The sequence below is a fragment of the Oncorhynchus masou genome, chromosome 29, assembly GCF_036934945.1.
Source record: "Oncorhynchus masou masou isolate Uvic2021 chromosome 29, UVic_Omas_1.1, whole genome shotgun sequence".
Taxonomy (NCBI): Eukaryota; Metazoa; Chordata; class Actinopteri; order Salmoniformes; family Salmonidae; genus Oncorhynchus; species Oncorhynchus masou.
In genome coordinates this window covers 87308768-87326532 of record NC_088240.1, presented here as the reverse complement: position 1 = coordinate 87326532, position 17765 = coordinate 87308768, and the positions used below count along the sequence as shown (strand labels likewise).

The following is a 17765-nucleotide window of genomic DNA, read 5'->3' as shown; positions in this document are numbered from 1 at the left end:
GCAGAAAACAAAACAGCACCATATGGAGTAACTCTGTTAAGGAACTCCAAAGTTAATGTCTCTTCATAGTGGAAGCCCACCACAATACTCTTACATTCTGCAAGGGAATGAAGAAAAAACCTGCAGGGTAATTAAAGCAATTCACAACACACACAGAACAAGCCAGTCGGCAATATGTGTAAGGTAAATACAGTCTGTGGCAGCAAGAGCCACCAATATATTAATGGATGCACACTGAGTCATAGCGTAACTCTAACTAAACCTTTATCAAGACAAACCACGGGCGAACTTCATAAAGTTTGTACATCAACCCATACGGACATCCGCCGAGAAAATGAAAGAGAACGTCTGTGTCGCGGCCATGGGGTCTATATATAGGGGCGGACCCCAGCCTTGACACAGGTGTACACCGGAGTAAATGTGTAAATCCTCACCTCGGATGTATCCCTCCGCCGCGGAGTGATACCAATATACCAATATATTGGAGTGATCCAATATAGTGAAACATAACAACACGTCACATGTTGCGTTTATATTTTTGTTCAGTGTGAAAAACGCATTCTATGAAATACTATTGGGCGTGCGTGCAGGTACCGAGCAGGTACCGCGCGTGCAGGTTAAACGCGATGGCGGTGCAGGTGCATCAAGAAAGGACGGATTCGGTCCGCGGTCTATATTTGAATAGTGTCTCTGCACTGCAGCCAGTGGTCATTGTATTTGATTAGTGAATTTATACGGTAACTTCCGTATCTCTCAGCCCACCAGAGCTTCCGTATTAACTGAGTTTCTCAGTCTACCCTGTCTGGATTTTTGACTTTGTAAAGCTATGCGGTCAATTCCGGAGGAGTTAACGACGCTTATTTCAGGTATTTATATTATATATTATTAATCGACGTGTTCGTGTAATGGATTTCTATTCTATCGTTGTCAAACGTAAAGTTTTCCAGAAACATTTTATAACTGTTTTGAAAAAGAGGAAGTAAGTGTCTGTCTCACTGCAATATGGATGGTAGAGGTCTTCCCACCATAGAGACGATTGCCACAAACAAACAGATGCACCCTTGAGTTGTAACTAATATGATTCCTTTATTAGTTGGCAGTATTGAAATTAGTAGGCAGGCAACCTATTGTACGCACGTTTGCATCCGAAGTGTTTGGTTATCGCTCCAAAGCAATTATACCAAAACAAAAAAGGACACTATTTTCATGTGTAAAAGTTGGATAAAATTTACCTTTTTTTGTCATGTGTAAAAGTTAGAAATGTATCCTAAAAACGGGGAATTCTTTTTAATATTTAGAGTACAGTTGAGAACTCTATTAAATATTTCGGAATGGGCTGCATGATTCTGGTTGATTATTGTGAATCATATGACCTGAAACTTTGATGCCTTCACATTTCTTACCCTTTTAAGATCTTGAAGATTTCCTCTTCGATGGTCTGAAAGGAGAGAATTTGAGTAAGAAGGCAAAGGAGAAAAGAGAAGCCTTCATAAAGCGGATCAAAGAGGTCAAATCTGGGTATGTTTAGACTCCAGCAGGACCGATCATAAATACTTGTGCTGGTTCTGCAACAGCTCCTTAGTTAAATAATATAACTCTGTCTATAGCTGTTTTGCAGTTGTACTATGGCGATATATCATTTCCTTCTTGTGTTTTGCAGATACCCTCAAGAGTTCAACGAGAATCGTATGTTTTTACTCAGTGTGCTTGATGTCGATGTGTTAAAAAAAGGCACCCTACTCCGGGTGGGTATAGTTTGTGGAATGTTCCAACAGGAATCTGTTCCAAAAACGTTGTAAGTACAAGGTTGTCAACAAACAACGCATACAAAGTAACATGATCAAGTCACCGAGCGAACGAGCTGCCCAATAGGCATCAACTCACCACGCAGCTTATTCTTAATGTTTGTCCAGAGGCTACCAGAGTGAGGACAGACATTTTTCGGGAATAAACGTGGTGATTGAAAAACGTAATGAAATAGCCGGTATCTTATCCTGCCTCGATACAACTTTGTATGTGTTGTTTGTTGGCAACTTTGATATTTATGAAGGTTTTGGAGCGGATTCCAGTTGGAATGTTCCACAGATTACACCCCCCCCTCCCCTTTATGGGCCCTGGTGCTCTATATTTTCAATTGTATTTATGTAACCATTATTTAACTAGGCAAGTCAGTTAAGAACAAATTGTTATTTACAATGACGGCCTCCAAGAAGGCAAAAGGCCTCATGCAGGGACGGGGGCTGGGATTAAACATGTCAAATAAATAACATATAGGACAAAACACACATCACGACAAGAGAGACAACACAACACACATCACGACGAGACAACACGACATAAAGAGAGACCTAAGACCACAACATAGCAAGGCAGCAATTACATGACAACACAGCATGGTAGCAACACAAAACATGTTACAAACATTAGCATTAAGGGCAAGAAGGTAGAGACAATAATACGTCACACAAAGCAGCCACAGCTGTCAGTAAGAGTGTCCATGATTGAGTCTTTGAATGAAGAGATTGAGATAAAAGTGTCCAGTTTGAGTGCTTGTAGAGAATAGATGTCCATTTGGGACATGCATGGGTCTTACTGTAATACATCAACAACTACCGTTATGAACTAGGAGATGCAGAGGACTCTGAAGAGGATGAAGTGGAGGACAGCAACAATGATGGAGGGTCACTGCATTCAGAACGCACAGATAAGGAGGATGAGACCTGTGAAGGTACGTCACAAACACGAGGGCGTAGACCAGGGTCGGCACGAGGGCGTAGACCAGGGTCGGCACGAGGGCGTTAGACCAGAGTTGGATTCAAAGAATTAAAATTCCAATTCATGCTTCTCTGTAAGAAAACAATTGGAATGAGCTATAATTTCAGTTTATATCCTGAATTGACTGAATTGAATTGAAATGGAATGGACCCAGACTTATACAATCTACAAACTTACATACATACTGTACCAGTCAAAAGTTTGGACACAGCTACTCATTCAAGTTTTTAATTTTTTTTTTTTTACTGTTTTCTACATTATAAAATAATAGTGAAGACATCTAAACTATGAAATAACACACATAGAATCATGTAGTAACCAAAAAAGTGTTAAACAAATCAAAATATATTTGAGATTCTTCAAAGTAGCCACCCTTTGCCTTGATTACAGCTTTGCACACTCTTTGCATTCTCTCAACCAGCTTCACCTGGAATGCTTTTCCAGCAAACTTGGTGGAGTTCACACACATGCTGAGCACTTGTTGAAATGCATTCCAGGTGACTACCTCATGAAGCTGGTTGAGATATTCAGACATTTCTCTGCCTCCAACTTTGTGGCACCAGTTTGGGGAAGACCCTTTCCTGTTTCAGCATGACAATGCCCCCATGCACAAAGTGAGGTCCATACAGAAATGGAAATACAGTTTGTCGAGATCTGTGTGGAAGAACTTGGCTGGCCTGCACAGAGCCCTGACCTCAAGCTCATCGAACACCTTTGGGATGAATTGGAACACAGACTGCGAGCCAGGCCTAATTGTTCAACATCAGTGCCCGACCTCACTAATGTTCTTGTGGCTGAATGGAAGCAAGTCCCTGCAGCAATGTTCTAACATCTAGTGGTAAGCCTTCCCAGAAGAGTGGAGGCTGGTATAGCAGTCAACGGGGGGCCAACTCCATATTAATGCCCATGTTTTTGGAATGAGATGTTTGATGAGCAGGTGTCTACATACTTTTGTCCATGTAGTGTTTGTGGTTATCTCTCTCACCAAGTCTGTGTGTGAGCGAGAGAGAAAGCTGAAGTGAAGGAGATTGTGAGACCACTGACATTCCAGTTGTAACTTGGCAACTGACTTTGGAAGCAATTTGAAGGGCACAGCTGTGGGTTGGCCCCTCATGACCGAGAGAGCATAGTTTATTACTCACATCCTGGAACCTCGCAGAGTGGCAGTCAAGAGGTTTACAGTTACCACTTTACATTTCTACTACAGTCCAAGAAAAGGCATGCCTATGTATACAGTAGTCTTTCTCCCATAACAGTAACCTACACAGCGTTTGTGTGTTTGGTTTTGGTTAATAGAGTATCAAGATAAACCTTGTGAAAGGGTAAGGGGTCTGGGTTTTATTGGCCTTTAAACAGCTGCCAGTTTTATGGCCCCCCTTTCACTCGGAGAAACTTTGACACAGAGAGTTGAACATTTGCATTGAAGTTGCACGAGTTGGCTGCAAAATATTGACTCTCTTCTGCACTAAGAGATGCTTAACTTCTATATCGACCCAATTGATGACAAACCAAACAAGCAAAGATGTGTGTTACCCTCTTTTTGAACATTGTTCGGGTGCATTTTCACTGTGAGATTCGTTGGAGTCGGGGACTGTGGAGTAGGTCTTCTTGGTTTTCAGGAGCAAGAAAAGACAAAGCAAAACTGTACTATTTGCTGTTTTTCCAAAGTAACAGTTGTCCAATCAGCTTCGCCATAGTCATTGATGTAAATGATGAGAAGGTGAAGAGGGGTGCTAGAAGGCTGATAGACTTGCATCGTTGTCTCTCTGCCTATAGATGAGAAGGTGAAGAAGGGTGCTAGAAGGCTGATAGACTTGCATCGTTGTCTCTCTGCCTATAGGTGCTCAGCAGTCTCTAGCCGTGGCGGCTCAGGACCTTCAGTCTGTCTTCAAGGCCGGACACCTGGAGAAACGCAGGAAGGGTGGGGTTCTTCCATTGACATGCATATATTAAAGTATATACACATGTATTGTTTATATACGACATTGGTGTCTTTACTAACATACACGACACACACTCTGGGACTTTTGGGGAAACAGCACTGTTTATGAGTCTCCAGAGTCTGGATTGTATGACTATGTTGATGGTGATGTTCCTATTGTCTTCCACAGATCACAGCTTCTTTGGCACAGAGTGGCAGAAGAGATGGTGCGCTTTGAGCAACCAGACATTCTACTACTACGGTAGTGAGAAAGGTATTCAACCAGACATATTACTACTACGGTAGTGAGAAAGGTATTCAACCAGACATTCTACTACTACGCTAATGAGAAAGGTATTCAACCACACATTCTACTACTACGGCAGTGAGAAAGGTATTCAACCAGACACACATTCTACTACTACGGCAGTGAGAAAGGTATTCAACCAGACATTCTACTACTACGGTAGTGAGAAAGGTATTCAACCAGACATATTACTACTACGGTAGTGAGAAAGGTATTCAACCAGACATTCTACTACTACGCTAATGAGAAAGGTATTCAACCACACATTCTACTACTACGGCAGTGAGAAAGGTATTCAACCAGACACACATTCTACTACTACGGCAGTGAGAAAGGTATTCAACCAGACATTCTACTACTACTACGGTAGTGAGAAAGGTACTCAACCAGACATACTACTACTACGGTAGTGAGAAAGGTATTCAACCAGACATTCTACTACTACGGTAGTGAGAAAGGTATTAAACATTCATGACTTCCCAGACAACTGTAGTTTGAGGTGTTTGGGAATGTATATTTGATCTTTTCATAGTTTATTTTTATTGAATATATAGAATTTATAGCCAAACAGTGATGTTACTCTAGTAATCATGACTTGTTGTTGTAGTTGTGTCTCTCTCTCTCTCTCTCCTCTAACAGACAAGCAGCAGAAGGGCGAGTTTGCAATTGATGGCTACAGTGTCAAGATGAATAACACCCTGCGAAAAGATTCCAAGAAAGATTGCTGCTTTGAAATTTCTTCCTCTGACAAGCGAGTATATCAGGTGAGAGAGCTCGTCTCCTGATGACACTTAGGGGCATACCATACGCTAGTCATTGCAGTCTGTCCATGTAACACTTCTGAAACCACTATAGGACAGTTTCCCGGACACCGGTTCACCCGAGTCCTGGAGAATATATAGAATCTCATTGAAATAGATTTTTAGTCCAAGACTAAGATTTATCTGTCTGGTGTACCGTTCCTTTAAACTTCCATCATAGTCCAGAACGTGGACACGCCCACACAGCAGTGTTCTACATTATTGGTCCTTTGGCTTTCATGCTTGTTGAGTTCTCTGCTCAGCTCAAGCAATTTCTCCAACTGTCAACACATTGAAATGAACAGGAGTCACGTTGGTTGGGGATTGTGGAGAGGTGTTCAGGCAGTACGTTCCCCTGCAGATGGTCTCAGAGCCACGTACGTTCCCCTGCAGATGGTCTCAGAGCCACGTACGTTCCCCTGCAGATGGTCTCAGAGCCACGTACGTTCCCCTGCAGATGGTCTCAGAGCCACGTACGTTCCCCTGCAGATGGTCTCAGAGCCACGTACGTTCCCCTGCAGATGGTCTCAGAGCCACGTACGTTCCCCTGCAGATGGTCTCCCCTGCAGATGGTCTCAGAGCCACGTACGTTCCCCTGCAGATGGTCTCAGAGCCACGTACGTTCCCCTGCAGATGGTCTCAGAGCCACGTACGTTCCCCTGCAGATGGTCTCAGAGCCACGTAGCTTTGTCCCAATGGGACGCCGGACGACCTTGTGTCTGTGAACTATGATTTACGCCTTAAAGGGAAAATCCATTCAAACTATATGTGTAATTGTTGTATTAGTCTGCTGTTGATACAGTCTCAAAATGTTTTGTATGTTAGCAGTCCGTTTTTCAAAAGGTTTTGGACTTTCAGGAAGCAAAGTGCCACTGACCACATCATAATGATGATGCAAAACACACACATTTAGAGTTTTGGGAAAGTATTTCTCACATACATATTCAGGTTTCTTAGCTAGTTTTTTTCTTCCTTGAGGAAAGTTTAGCTAATGTATAAATACAGTGCTATTTGTTTATGTTAATTAATTTAGGTGCAACTACTGACTGTTGTTTTTTTTCTCTCTCTCTCTCTCTCTCTCTGTGTCTCTGTCTGTCTCTCTCTCTCTCCTGCTCTCTCAGTTCTGTGCGTCATCTCAGAAAGAGGCCGAGGAATGGGTGGAGCAGATAGATTTTGTGTTGAGAGGTTTGTAATACTCACCATTAGACCTCATATTTTATCCAATGTACTTTTCATGTCAAGTCTTTTATGAATATTTTAATAGTAACCAGTATAGACTAATTCCCTTATTTAATCTGAGGCTGTGTGTGTGTGGGTGGCTGTGTGTGTGTGGGTGGCTGTGTGTGTGTGGGTGGCTGTGTGTGTGTGGGTGGCTGTGTGTGTGTGGGTGGCTGTGTGGGTGGCTGTGTGTGTGTGGGTGGCTGTGTGTGTGTGGGTGGCTGTGTGTGTGTGGGTGGCTGTGTGTGTGTGGGTGGTGTGGGTGTGTGTGGGGGGTGTGTGTGTGTGGGGGCTGTGTGTGTGTGGGTGGCTGTGTGTGTGTGGGTGGCTGTGTGTGTGTGGGTGGCTGTGTGTGTGGGTGGCTGTGTGTGTGTGGGGGGCTGTGTGTGTTTGCAGACATGTCAGGGATCATTCCATTGGACGAGGAGGATCAAGAGACGTACGATGACATTGGCGCTGTCGAGGCGGCGCCTATTGACGATGACATCTACGAAATACTCCCAGGTCTGCCATTTCTCTCTCACACACATACACACACACACACACACACACACACACACACACACACACACACACTGTGTACTCTGTCAGAGAATGTAACCAAGAATCCTGTTCCTCTAGAGGACTGTTTGATTGGATGCTTCCTGATTGACATCCTCTATGCTCTGTCATGTTATTACTACTATCCTTATTATGGGATAGATGGTACCAAATGGTACCCTTTTCCCTTTCTTGTGCACTACTCTTGACCAGAGCCCAATGGACCCGAATGGAAAAAGTAGTGCCTCATAAAGGGAATAGCAGGCCATTTGGGACTCAGGCAGGCAGGGTGGTGTAATGTTGATGGTACATTTCTCCTCTCTCTGCTCGCTCTCGTTAACATAAACACATAGCTGTGAATTAGTTGAGGTGTAAATACTAACGACTGTTTATTTCTATCACTCACTCACTCACACAACCATTCAAAAGTTTGGGGTCACTTAGAAATGTCCTGTTTTAAAAAGAAAATGTAAAACAATTGTCCATTAAAATAACATAAAATTGACCAGCAATACATTGTAGACATTTGTAACGTTGTAAATTACTATTGTAGCTGGAAACAGCTGATTTAAAAAAAATATCTAAAAATAGAATATCTACATGGGCCCATATCAGCAACCATCACTCCTGTGTTCCAATGGCATTGATACCAGTCTCAATGTCAACAGTGAAGAGGTGACTCCGGGATGCTGGCCTTCTAGGCAGAGTTCCTCTGTCCAGTGTCTGAGTTCTTTTGCCCGTCTTAATCTTTTATTTCTATTGGCCAGTCTGAGATATGGCTTTTTCTTTGCAACTCTGCCTAGAAGGCCAGCATCCCGGAGTCGCCTCTTCACTGTTGACGTTGAGACTGGTGTTTTGAGGGTACTATTTAATGAAGCTGTCAGTTGAGGACTTGTGAGGCGTCTGTTTCTCAAACTAGACACACTAATGTACTTGTCCTCTTGCTCAGTTGTGCATCGGGGCCTCCCACTCCTCTTTCTATTCTGGTTAGAGACCATTTGCACTGTTCTGTGAAGGGAGTAGTACACAGCATTGTATGAGATCTTCAGTTTCCTGGCAATTTCTCGCATGGAATAGCCTTCATTTTCAGAACAAGAAACGACTGACGAGTTTCAGAAGAAAGTTCTTTGTTTCTGGACATTTTGAGGCTGTAATCGAACCCACAAATGCTGATGCTCCACATTGTGCCATTGGAACACAGGAGTGATGGTTGCTGATAATGGGCCTATGTAGATATTACATAAAAAATCAGCCGTTTCCAGCTACAATAGTCATTTACAACATTAACAATGTCTACACTGTATTTCTGATCCATTTGATGTTATTTTAATGGGCAAAAACAAGGACAGTTCTAAGTGATGCCAAACTTTTGTGTGTGTGTGTGTGTGTGTGTGTATACATACACACTCTGTCAAAAGTAGTGCACTATAAAGGGAATAGGGTGTCATTTGGGACACAGCCTTGCTCTTGCAGCTTGTGTAACTTCTATGTTACAAGCATGTTAAACAACAGGTGTGGCTGACTTGCTGGGGCTTTGCATTACTCACATTGTTCAGATCCACATCTGATCCTCTCTCTGTCCTGGGGCCATTTACATCCCTCACGTTGTTCAGACCCACATCTGACCCTCTCTCTGTCCTGGGGCCATTTACATCCCTCACTTTGTTCAGACCCACATCTGACCCTCTCTCTGTCCTGGGGCCATTTACATCCCTCACGTTGTTCAGATCCACATCTGATCCTCTCTCTGTCCTGGGGCCATTTACATCCCTCACGTTGTCCAGACCCACATCTGACCCTCTCTCTGTCCTGGGGCCATTTACATCCCTCACGTTGTCCAGACCCACATCTGACCCTCTCTCTGTCCTGGGGCCATTTACATCCCTCACGTTGTCCAGACCCACATCTGACCCTCTCTCTGTCCTGGGGCCATTTACATCCCTCACGTTGTCCAGACCCACATCTGACCCTCTCTCTGTCCTGGGGCCATTTACACAGTCTCAGAGTAGAAGTGCTGATCTGGGATCAGGTCCCCCATGTTCATGTGATGTCATTCATTAGGATTTATCTCTCTCTCTCTTTATCTCTCCCAACAGAGGAGGACATGTCCGCTCCTCCCTTGCCCACACCTCCAAAGCCCAAGGTGGAACCACCCACGCCACACAGCAAACCCACCCCACCCACTACAGCTGCAGGTAAGTGGAGAGAGAGACCCGCCTCTCATCCTTTAACCTCACCAAACACAGACTTCAGAGTGGTTCAGATCTTTGCAGAATCAAGAAGCAGATGCCAGTTTAGAGAGAAGGCCTTCTGAGACACACTGTGAAAGGGAAGTCATGATGACATGGAGAGGAAGTCCCTGTGAAAAAGCAACTCTGAGGCATTTCACACTGTTCTTGAAATAAACCCATTTCAGTTAGATCCTACTAGTTCTGCATTTAACCACATGCCTTTGCATAACATCAGTCCAAACAAACTGAAAGCTCCGTTTAACACTCACACAAGAAATGTTCTGAGTGTTGTGTTACCATGTATACAAGCTATAGAGGCTCAATCCCCTGTACATTTCATAGGGGAAAACAGATAAGTTTAGGTTATTCATTAGATCATAAAAAAAACAAGCCCACATAAATCTTGAAAATCCATACATGCACATGAGTAAAATCCTGGAGGACAACACACAGTCTGGGACTTATTTCCATTGTGGTCCTCCTGGAGGACAACACACACACACAGTCTGGGACTTATTTCCATTGTGGTCCTCCTGGAGGACAACACACACACAGAGTCTGGGACTTATTTCCATTGTGGTCCTCCTGGAGGACAACACACACAGTCTGGGACTTATTTCCATTGTGGTCCTCCTGGAGGACAACACACACACAGTCTGGGACTTATTTCCATTGTGGTCCTCCTGGAGGACAACACACACAGAGTCTGGGACTTATTTCCATTGTGGTCCTCCTGGAGGACAACACACACACAGAGTCTGGGACTTATTTCCATTGTGGTCCTCCTGGAGGACAACACACACAGTCTGGGACTTATTTCCATTGTGGTCCTCCTGGAGGACAACACACACAGTCTGGGACTTATTTCCATTGTGGTCCTCCTGGAGGATAACACACACACACAGAGTCTGGGACTTATTTCCATTGTGGTCCTCCTGGAGGATAACACACACAGAGTCTGGGACTTATTTCCATTGTGGTCCTCCTGGAGGATAACACACACAGTCTGGGACTTATTTCCATTGTGGTCCTCCTGGACTTATTTCCATTGTGGTCCTCCTGGAGGATAACACACACACACAGAGTCTGGGACTTATTTCCATTGTGGTCCTCCTGGAGGATAACACACACACAGTCTGGGACTTATTTCCATTGTGGTCCTCCTGAGATCAGATGGCTGGGCAACATCCAGCAGGTTGAACACCACATGACAGGAAGATAAAACACAGAAGAAGAACATCTATGTTATCATTGCAGTTGTATCGTAAGGTACAGTCAAATGCCATTTTTACAGCAGCCCAGAGAGGACCTGGTCTTTATGAGCAGAGGCAACACATTCCACTCTGAGGCTCCAGTATACCACAGAGTATCTTCCCCAGCATTACTCCTGAACCTGTAGAAGCACACATCAGCAACACCTGATCTGGTGCTGGGATTGTGTGCATCTCTAACATGGGGAAAGTTATCAGTCAGATATCTGGGCACAGAACATAGAGGAGAGAGGGCGACAGGGAGGGAGAGATGACTAGTTTATTGTTCTGTCAGAGGAAGACCTCTTGTTAGCTCTCTACCACCTCAGAGAGGGCGACAGAGAGGGAGAGATGACTAGTCTATTGTTCTGTCAGAGGAAGACCTCTTGTTAGCTCTCTACCACCTCAGAGAGGGTGACAGGGAGAGATGACTAGTCTATTGTTCTGTCAGAGGAAGACCTCTTGTTAGCTCTCTACCACCTCAGAGAGGGCGACAGAGAGGGAGAGATGACTAGTTTATTGTTCTGTCAGAGGAAGACCTCTTGTTAGCTCTCTACCACCTCAGAGAGGGCGACAGGGAGGGAGAGATGACTAGTCTATTGTTCTGTCAGAGGAAGACCTCTTGTTAGCTCTCTACCACCTCAGAGAGGGCGACAGGGAGGGAGAGATGACTAGTCTATTGTTCTGTCAGAGGAAGACCTCTTGTTAGCTCTCTACCACCTCAGAGAGGGTGACAGGGAGAGATGACTAGTCTATTGTTCTGTCAGAGGAAGACCTCTTGTTAGCTCTCTACCAGGAAGACCTCTTGTTAGCTCTCTACCACCTCAGAGAGGGCGACAGGGAGGGAGAGATGACTAGTCTATTGTTCTGTCAGAGGAAGACCTCTTGTTAGCTCTCTACCACCTGAGTAGGTTACGCACCATGACATCACAATAACCACCCATGTACTGTAGAGACTGGGGAACATTTTGATTGATCCATCTCTCCTATAATCTCTGTCTATCTAGTGAATAAGATCACAGACTACCAGAACTACTATCAGGGGATATGGGACTGTACAGGAGATCAACCAGATGAACTGTCCTTCAGACGGGGAGACGCCATCTACATCCTCAGCAAGGTCGGTCTGGGCTGTAGGAACCAACCCTCCTCATCCTCACTCTCACCTCCAGACAGGGATCATCAGCAGTCCCTAGAGGTTTAGGATGATCTCCTTTTCACAGGCTTACGGCTGCTGGAGGCGGGTCCTGCTGGAGGCGGGTCCTGCTGGAGGCGGGTCCTGCTGGAGGCGGGTCCTGCTGGAGGCGGGTCCTGCTCGAGGCGGGTCCTGCTCGAGGCGGGTCCTGCTCGAGGCGGGTCCTGCTCGAGGCGGGTCCTGCTCGTTGTGAAGAGCTATATACACACATGATGCACTTATGCAATCATTCATATCTTCCACAATGGCTTGACATGTTCCATGACATAGCAAATAGTTTGCAAAAAATCCTAAGCAGCTGATAAGCATGAATAAAATAAGAGTTAAAACATGTTATATTACCTAGTTATCTTCTCTTTAGAAGACAGTTGGTTTGCCTTCTTATGCCAAGTGTTACTAGATTCTGTGGTATTTCTAAAGGTCTCTATGAATGGCTGCACCAGACCAGACAGACCACCTAAAGTGGTCAGTTATTGCTGGACCCTCTGAGGAGTAAACATTTCATATCCTGACTGGCAGCGGCTGGCCTGTAGCCCGTAGCCCGTAGCCTGTAGACCGTAGCCCGTAGCCTGTAGACCGTAGCCCGTAGCCTGTAGCCCGTAGCCTGAACGGCAGGCTGAGGTGGGCCCTCTTTCTGTCTGTGTCCCAAATGGCACCTTATTACCTACATGTGCACTACTTTTGACCAGGACCTATAGGACACTACTGATCCATAGGGCTTTGGTGACAAGCAGTGTACTATGTAGGGAATAAGGTGCCTTAAAGGATGCAGCCTCTCTCTGTCTGTCTGTCTCTGTCTGTCTTTCTCTGTCTCTCTCTCTGGCCTCTGTGTGATGGGGGTTAGTTGTGTCACAATGGAAAGGTTTTTAGTGTTCTTGGCTAGGTGTCCCTCTCACCTTGCCAGGCATGGCCTTAATGGGGATGTGTGTTCTCAGGAAACGGCAGGTGGAGTCCTCCATTCAGACCAGGTGAGGACGTGTGGTGGGAGCCCAATTTCCCAGGCTTGTCAGCTAGCGAGGTGTAGGAGGGGTGTTTGTATGCCAGGTGTTGGGAATTAAAGAGCGATTGTGTGGAGTGGCCTAAAATATGAATCCATTAATGGATTAAACATTGTTGATGTGTAATCAGCCATTGAAATAATCTCTTCAATATGTTGTAATTGAAGGCTGCGTAACCCAATACATAGTTTGTACCTCCATCATCCATTCACTTTCTTAGTGATTTAATGACGGATGTATTTGAGGAGCGTCACTGGCCAAAATAATTGAACTCTGCAGTGTTTCACGTCAGTCTCTTGTGTGGTGAATACAATGCAGTAGTCAATGGGGAAGGTCCTCATATGTTCAGTCTGGAGGGCTGTAAGAAATGTATACAGATTTTGTTCAGAGACTCAATGAAAGCGCTGTTTTTATGATCAAGCCTGCCATCTAGTGGTTGATATAAGAACTGTCAGCTTCAGTTTCAGAAAATGACTGCCCGCCTTTCTTTACCAACCGGACAGTTTATTACTGTGTAATGATTTATTATCTATTCATCCGTGTTACCATTCTATGGCCAAAGTGTTTAATTGTACCTGAAAGGGTGAATGATCAGAGATGCTGTGCGATGCCAATGTGCAGAGTAGACAAACATGTCAACACAACAGCCCACATCCGGCTTCTTTTCCTGTGTCGAAGAGAAGCAGGAATCACGTTGTCCTTTCATTGGGTTTAGTGTGCAGACTGAAAGAGCCTTCAGTTGACCTGGAACCTTGGTGTTGGGGGTTGTGGTCTGCTGGGAGGGAATGACCATAAAACCTGTCTGGACGCTCACACAGACCAGCTGCATCAGGAGGAGGAGGAAGGGCTGCACACACACACACACACACACACACACAATCCAGAGACCAGGAATAGCCTAAGCGAACAGCCCCCCCCCCCCCCAGCTGCCAGACCCCCCAGAGTGTTAGAGGGTGTTGTGTCAGGCTATCTAACCTAAAGTAGCCTGCTGCACACAAAGCGTGTGTGTACTTGTTTGTGTGCTCATATGTTGTCACAGTGTGGGGTCTGTGCTCCCTCCTTCCTCATAAGTCCCATATACCTCCAGTGTATTAGTGACTGAGGCCCAGCTTCCAGCCCCCAACACCCACTCAGGCAGCCATGACTTACCTAGCAGCAGACAACACTGGGCTGGTCCTGACACCACACTGAGGTGTGGCTGACTTCTACAACAGACACAGGAAGCTCACACACACACAACCCTGTATCACTCCAAGGGGGCTTGGGACCAAATGTCAATTCCATCATGTCACACATTAACAAGACGATTGTGACATTCACATAATGGCATAAACACGGATGTGTTTCAGTGTGTAGTTAATTAGATGAGGTAATTGGCTTCCGCTCTCTGCATGGCATCGTCTTCGGACAGTTTTGTGGCTTTAGCTCTGGCCCAGGGTGTTACATATGGCCGGCGTAGCTCTGGCCCGGGGTGTTACATATGGCCGGCGTAGCTCTGGCCCGGGGTGTTACATATGGCCGGCGTAGCTCTGGCCCGGGGTGTTACATATGGCCGGCGTAGCTCTGGCCCGGGGCGTTACATATGGCGGGCGTAGCTCTGGCCCGGGGCGTTACATATGGCCGGCGTAGCTCTGGCCCGGGGCGTTACATATGGCCGGCGTAGCTCTGGCCCGGGCGTTACATATGGCCGGCGTAGCTCTGGCCCGGGCGTTACATATGGCCGGCGTAGCTCTGGCCCGGGCGTTACATATGGCCGGCGTAGCTCTGGCCCGGGCGTTACATATGGCCGGCGTAGCTCTGGCCCGGGCGTTACATATGGCCGGCGTAGCTCTGGCCCGGGCGTTACATATGGCCGGCGTAGCTCTGGCCCGGGCGTTACATATGGCCGGCGTAGCTCTGGCCCGGGCGTTACATATGGCCGGCGTAGCTCTGGCCCGGCGCGTTACATATGGCCGGCGTAGCTCTGGCCCGGGCGTTACATATGGCCGGCGTAGCCTGGCCCGGCGCGTTACATGGCCGGCGGCTCTGGCCCGGGCGTTACATAGCCCTGGCCCGGGCGTTACATATGGCCGGCGCTCTGGCCGGGGCGTGGCCCGGGCGTTACATATGGCTGGCGTAGCTCTGGCCCGGGCGTTACATATGGCGGGCGTAGCTCTGGCCCGGGCGTTACATATGGCCGGCGTAGCTCTGGCCCGGGCGTTACATATGGCCGGCGTAGCCCTGGCCCGGGGCTGGCCCGGGGCGTTACATATGGCCGGCGTAGCTCTGGCCCGGGCGTTACATATGGCCGGCGCCCTGGCCCGGGCTCTGGCCCGGGCGTTACATATGGCCGGCGTTGCCGTGGACCGGGGCGTTACATATGGCCGGCGTAGCTCTGGCCCGGGGCGTTACATATGGCCGGCGTAGCTCTGGCCCGGGGCGTTACATATGGCCGGCGTAGCTCTGGCCCGGCGCGTTACATATGGCCGGCGTAGCTCTGGCCCGGCGCGTTACATATGGCCGGCGTAGCTCTGGCCCGGCGCGTTACATATGGCCGGCGTAGCCCTGGCCCGGGGCGTTGCCGTGGCCCGGGGCGTTACATATGGCTGGCGTTGCCGTGGACCGGGGCGTTACATATGGCTGGCGTTGCCGTGGACCGGGGCGTTACATATGGCTGGCGTTGCCGTGGACCGGGGTGTTACATATGGCTGGCGTTGCCGTGGACCAGCGTGAACATGGCGTCATATACACCTCTATCATCAGACTGCCCTTCATCATGCCTGACCTGAGGTCCTCAACATGGACACATTACCAGCATCCAGACAGTCTGTATTATGTGAGCAGGCCAGGGCCAGGAGTATCACCCTGACCAGGAGAAACTCTGGGGCCCTACATGGGAGGGATAGTCTCTCAGCCCCCCAGCCCCAGTGTCTGTCAGCCCCAGTGTCTGTCAGCCCCAGTGTCTGTCAGCCCCAGTGTCTGTCAGCCCCAGTGTCTGTCAGCCCCAGTGTCTGTCAGCCCCAGGGAAGACTTTCATGTGAGGTCAGGCTCCTAGGAACTGAGAAAAAAGAAGCTGGGGGGAGAGAGGCTGCTGCTGTATGGGGCACCAGCCACACGCTGCTCTGCTGCCTAACTGGGCTCATATCGGTGTGGGCTGGTCATGGTTCTCCAGCGTGGTGTGTAACCGGGCCTGAGACCGTCTATTAGCTCAAGATGCATCTCCTCTGTTTTTATTTTGTTTTTACAACAAATGCATTGTAGTGTATTCAATGATACAACATGCTCTCTGTTCTCTCTCTCTCTCTCTGTTTTCTCTCCTCTCGCTCCCTGTTCTCTCTCCTTCACTCTGTTCTCGCTCCCTGTTCTCGCTCCCTGTTCTCTCTCCCTGTTCTCTCTCCGTGTTCTCTCTACTTCACTCTGTTCTCTCTCCCTGTTCTCTCTCCCTGTTCTCTCTACTTCACTATGTTCTCTCTACTTCATTCTGTTCTCTCTCCGTGTTCTCTCTACTTCACTCTGTTCTCTCTCCCTCACTCTGTTTTCTCTCCCTGTTCTCTCTATTTCACCCTGTTCTCTCTCCTCTCAGTTGACTCTTTATCCTCTCGGGTTGACTCTTTTCTCTCTGTTCTCTCCTCTATCAGGAGTACCAGAACTATGGTTGGTGGATCGGGGAGATGAAGGGGTCTGTTGGCATCGTCCCTAAAGAGTACCTCATGGAGTTGTACGCCATTTAAAGGCCTGAGTAGGTATTAGATCATGCAACTCAGTCATGGGTGAAATAACTGTTGGGTTGTTCCAGCAACACTAATGTGTGGTGTTTTTGTGTTCTGTTTCAGGGCATCTAAATCCAATCATCTTCCATGTGAGATGCATGGAAACAGACCATATCTGTAGAGGACACTGAACTAAGCAGCAAAGCCAACTGTCTGTAGCAAAATGAAAACTATCAGATGCATGTCGTGTCGATCTCGCTAAGCGCTTTAAGGAGTTGTCTCAGCAGACTGAGTTCAGTAAACTGCCTTTCCTTTATTATCTCCCCATTTCCCCTTTTCATACACTTTGTATTGTGAACTGTCTAGAATGAATCGCTTATGGAGTCTTTGTATTGTGAACTGTCTAGAATGAATCGCTTATGGAGTCTTTGTATTGTGAACTGTCTAGAATGAATCGCTTATGGAGTCTTTGTATTGTGAACTGTCTAGAATGAATCGCTTATGGAGTCTTTGTACTGTGAACTGTCTAGAATGAATCGCTTATGGAGTCTTTGTATTGTGAACTGTCTAGAATGAATCGTTTATGGAGTCTTTGTACTGTGAACTGTCTAGAATGAATCGCTTATGGAGTCTTTGTATTGTGAACTGTCTAGAATGAATCGCTCATGGAGTCTTTGTATTGTGAACTGTCTAGAATGAATCGCTTATGGAGTCTTTGTATTGTGAACTGTCTAGAATGAATCGCTTATGGAGTCTTTGTATTGTGAACTGTCTAGAATGAATCGCTTATGGAGTCTTTGTACTGTGAACTGTCTAGAATGAATCGTTTATGGAGTCTTTG

At 46.7% G+C, this 17765-nt stretch overlaps 1 protein-coding gene across 2 annotated transcripts; it reads left to right on the top strand.

Annotated features, from left to right (window-relative positions):
- Nucleotides 1–559: 559 nt before the first annotated feature.
- On the top strand, nucleotides 560–17392 carry skap2 (src kinase associated phosphoprotein 2). 2 transcript variants are annotated; one of them, XM_064946750.1, is made up of 13 exons: nucleotides 560–866; nucleotides 1413–1518; nucleotides 1661–1686; nucleotides 2627–2728; nucleotides 4616–4696; nucleotides 4887–4970; nucleotides 5643–5767; nucleotides 6925–6988; nucleotides 7418–7525; nucleotides 9658–9756; nucleotides 12050–12162; nucleotides 16853–16957; nucleotides 17048–17392. In XM_064946750.1, exons 1-12 carry the CDS (start codon nucleotides 827–829, stop codon nucleotides 16943–16945), a joined length of 1041 nt encoding a protein of 346 aa, XP_064802822.1. In that variant the 5' UTR covers nucleotides 560–826; the 3' UTR covers nucleotides 16946–16957; nucleotides 17048–17392. The 2 variants fall into 2 exon arrangements, with proteins under 2 accessions (XP_064802822.1, XP_064802820.1); XM_064946748.1 differs by having other exon boundaries at nucleotides 562–866; nucleotides 16853–16953.
- The last annotated feature ends 373 nt before the right edge of the window (nucleotides 17393–17765 follow it).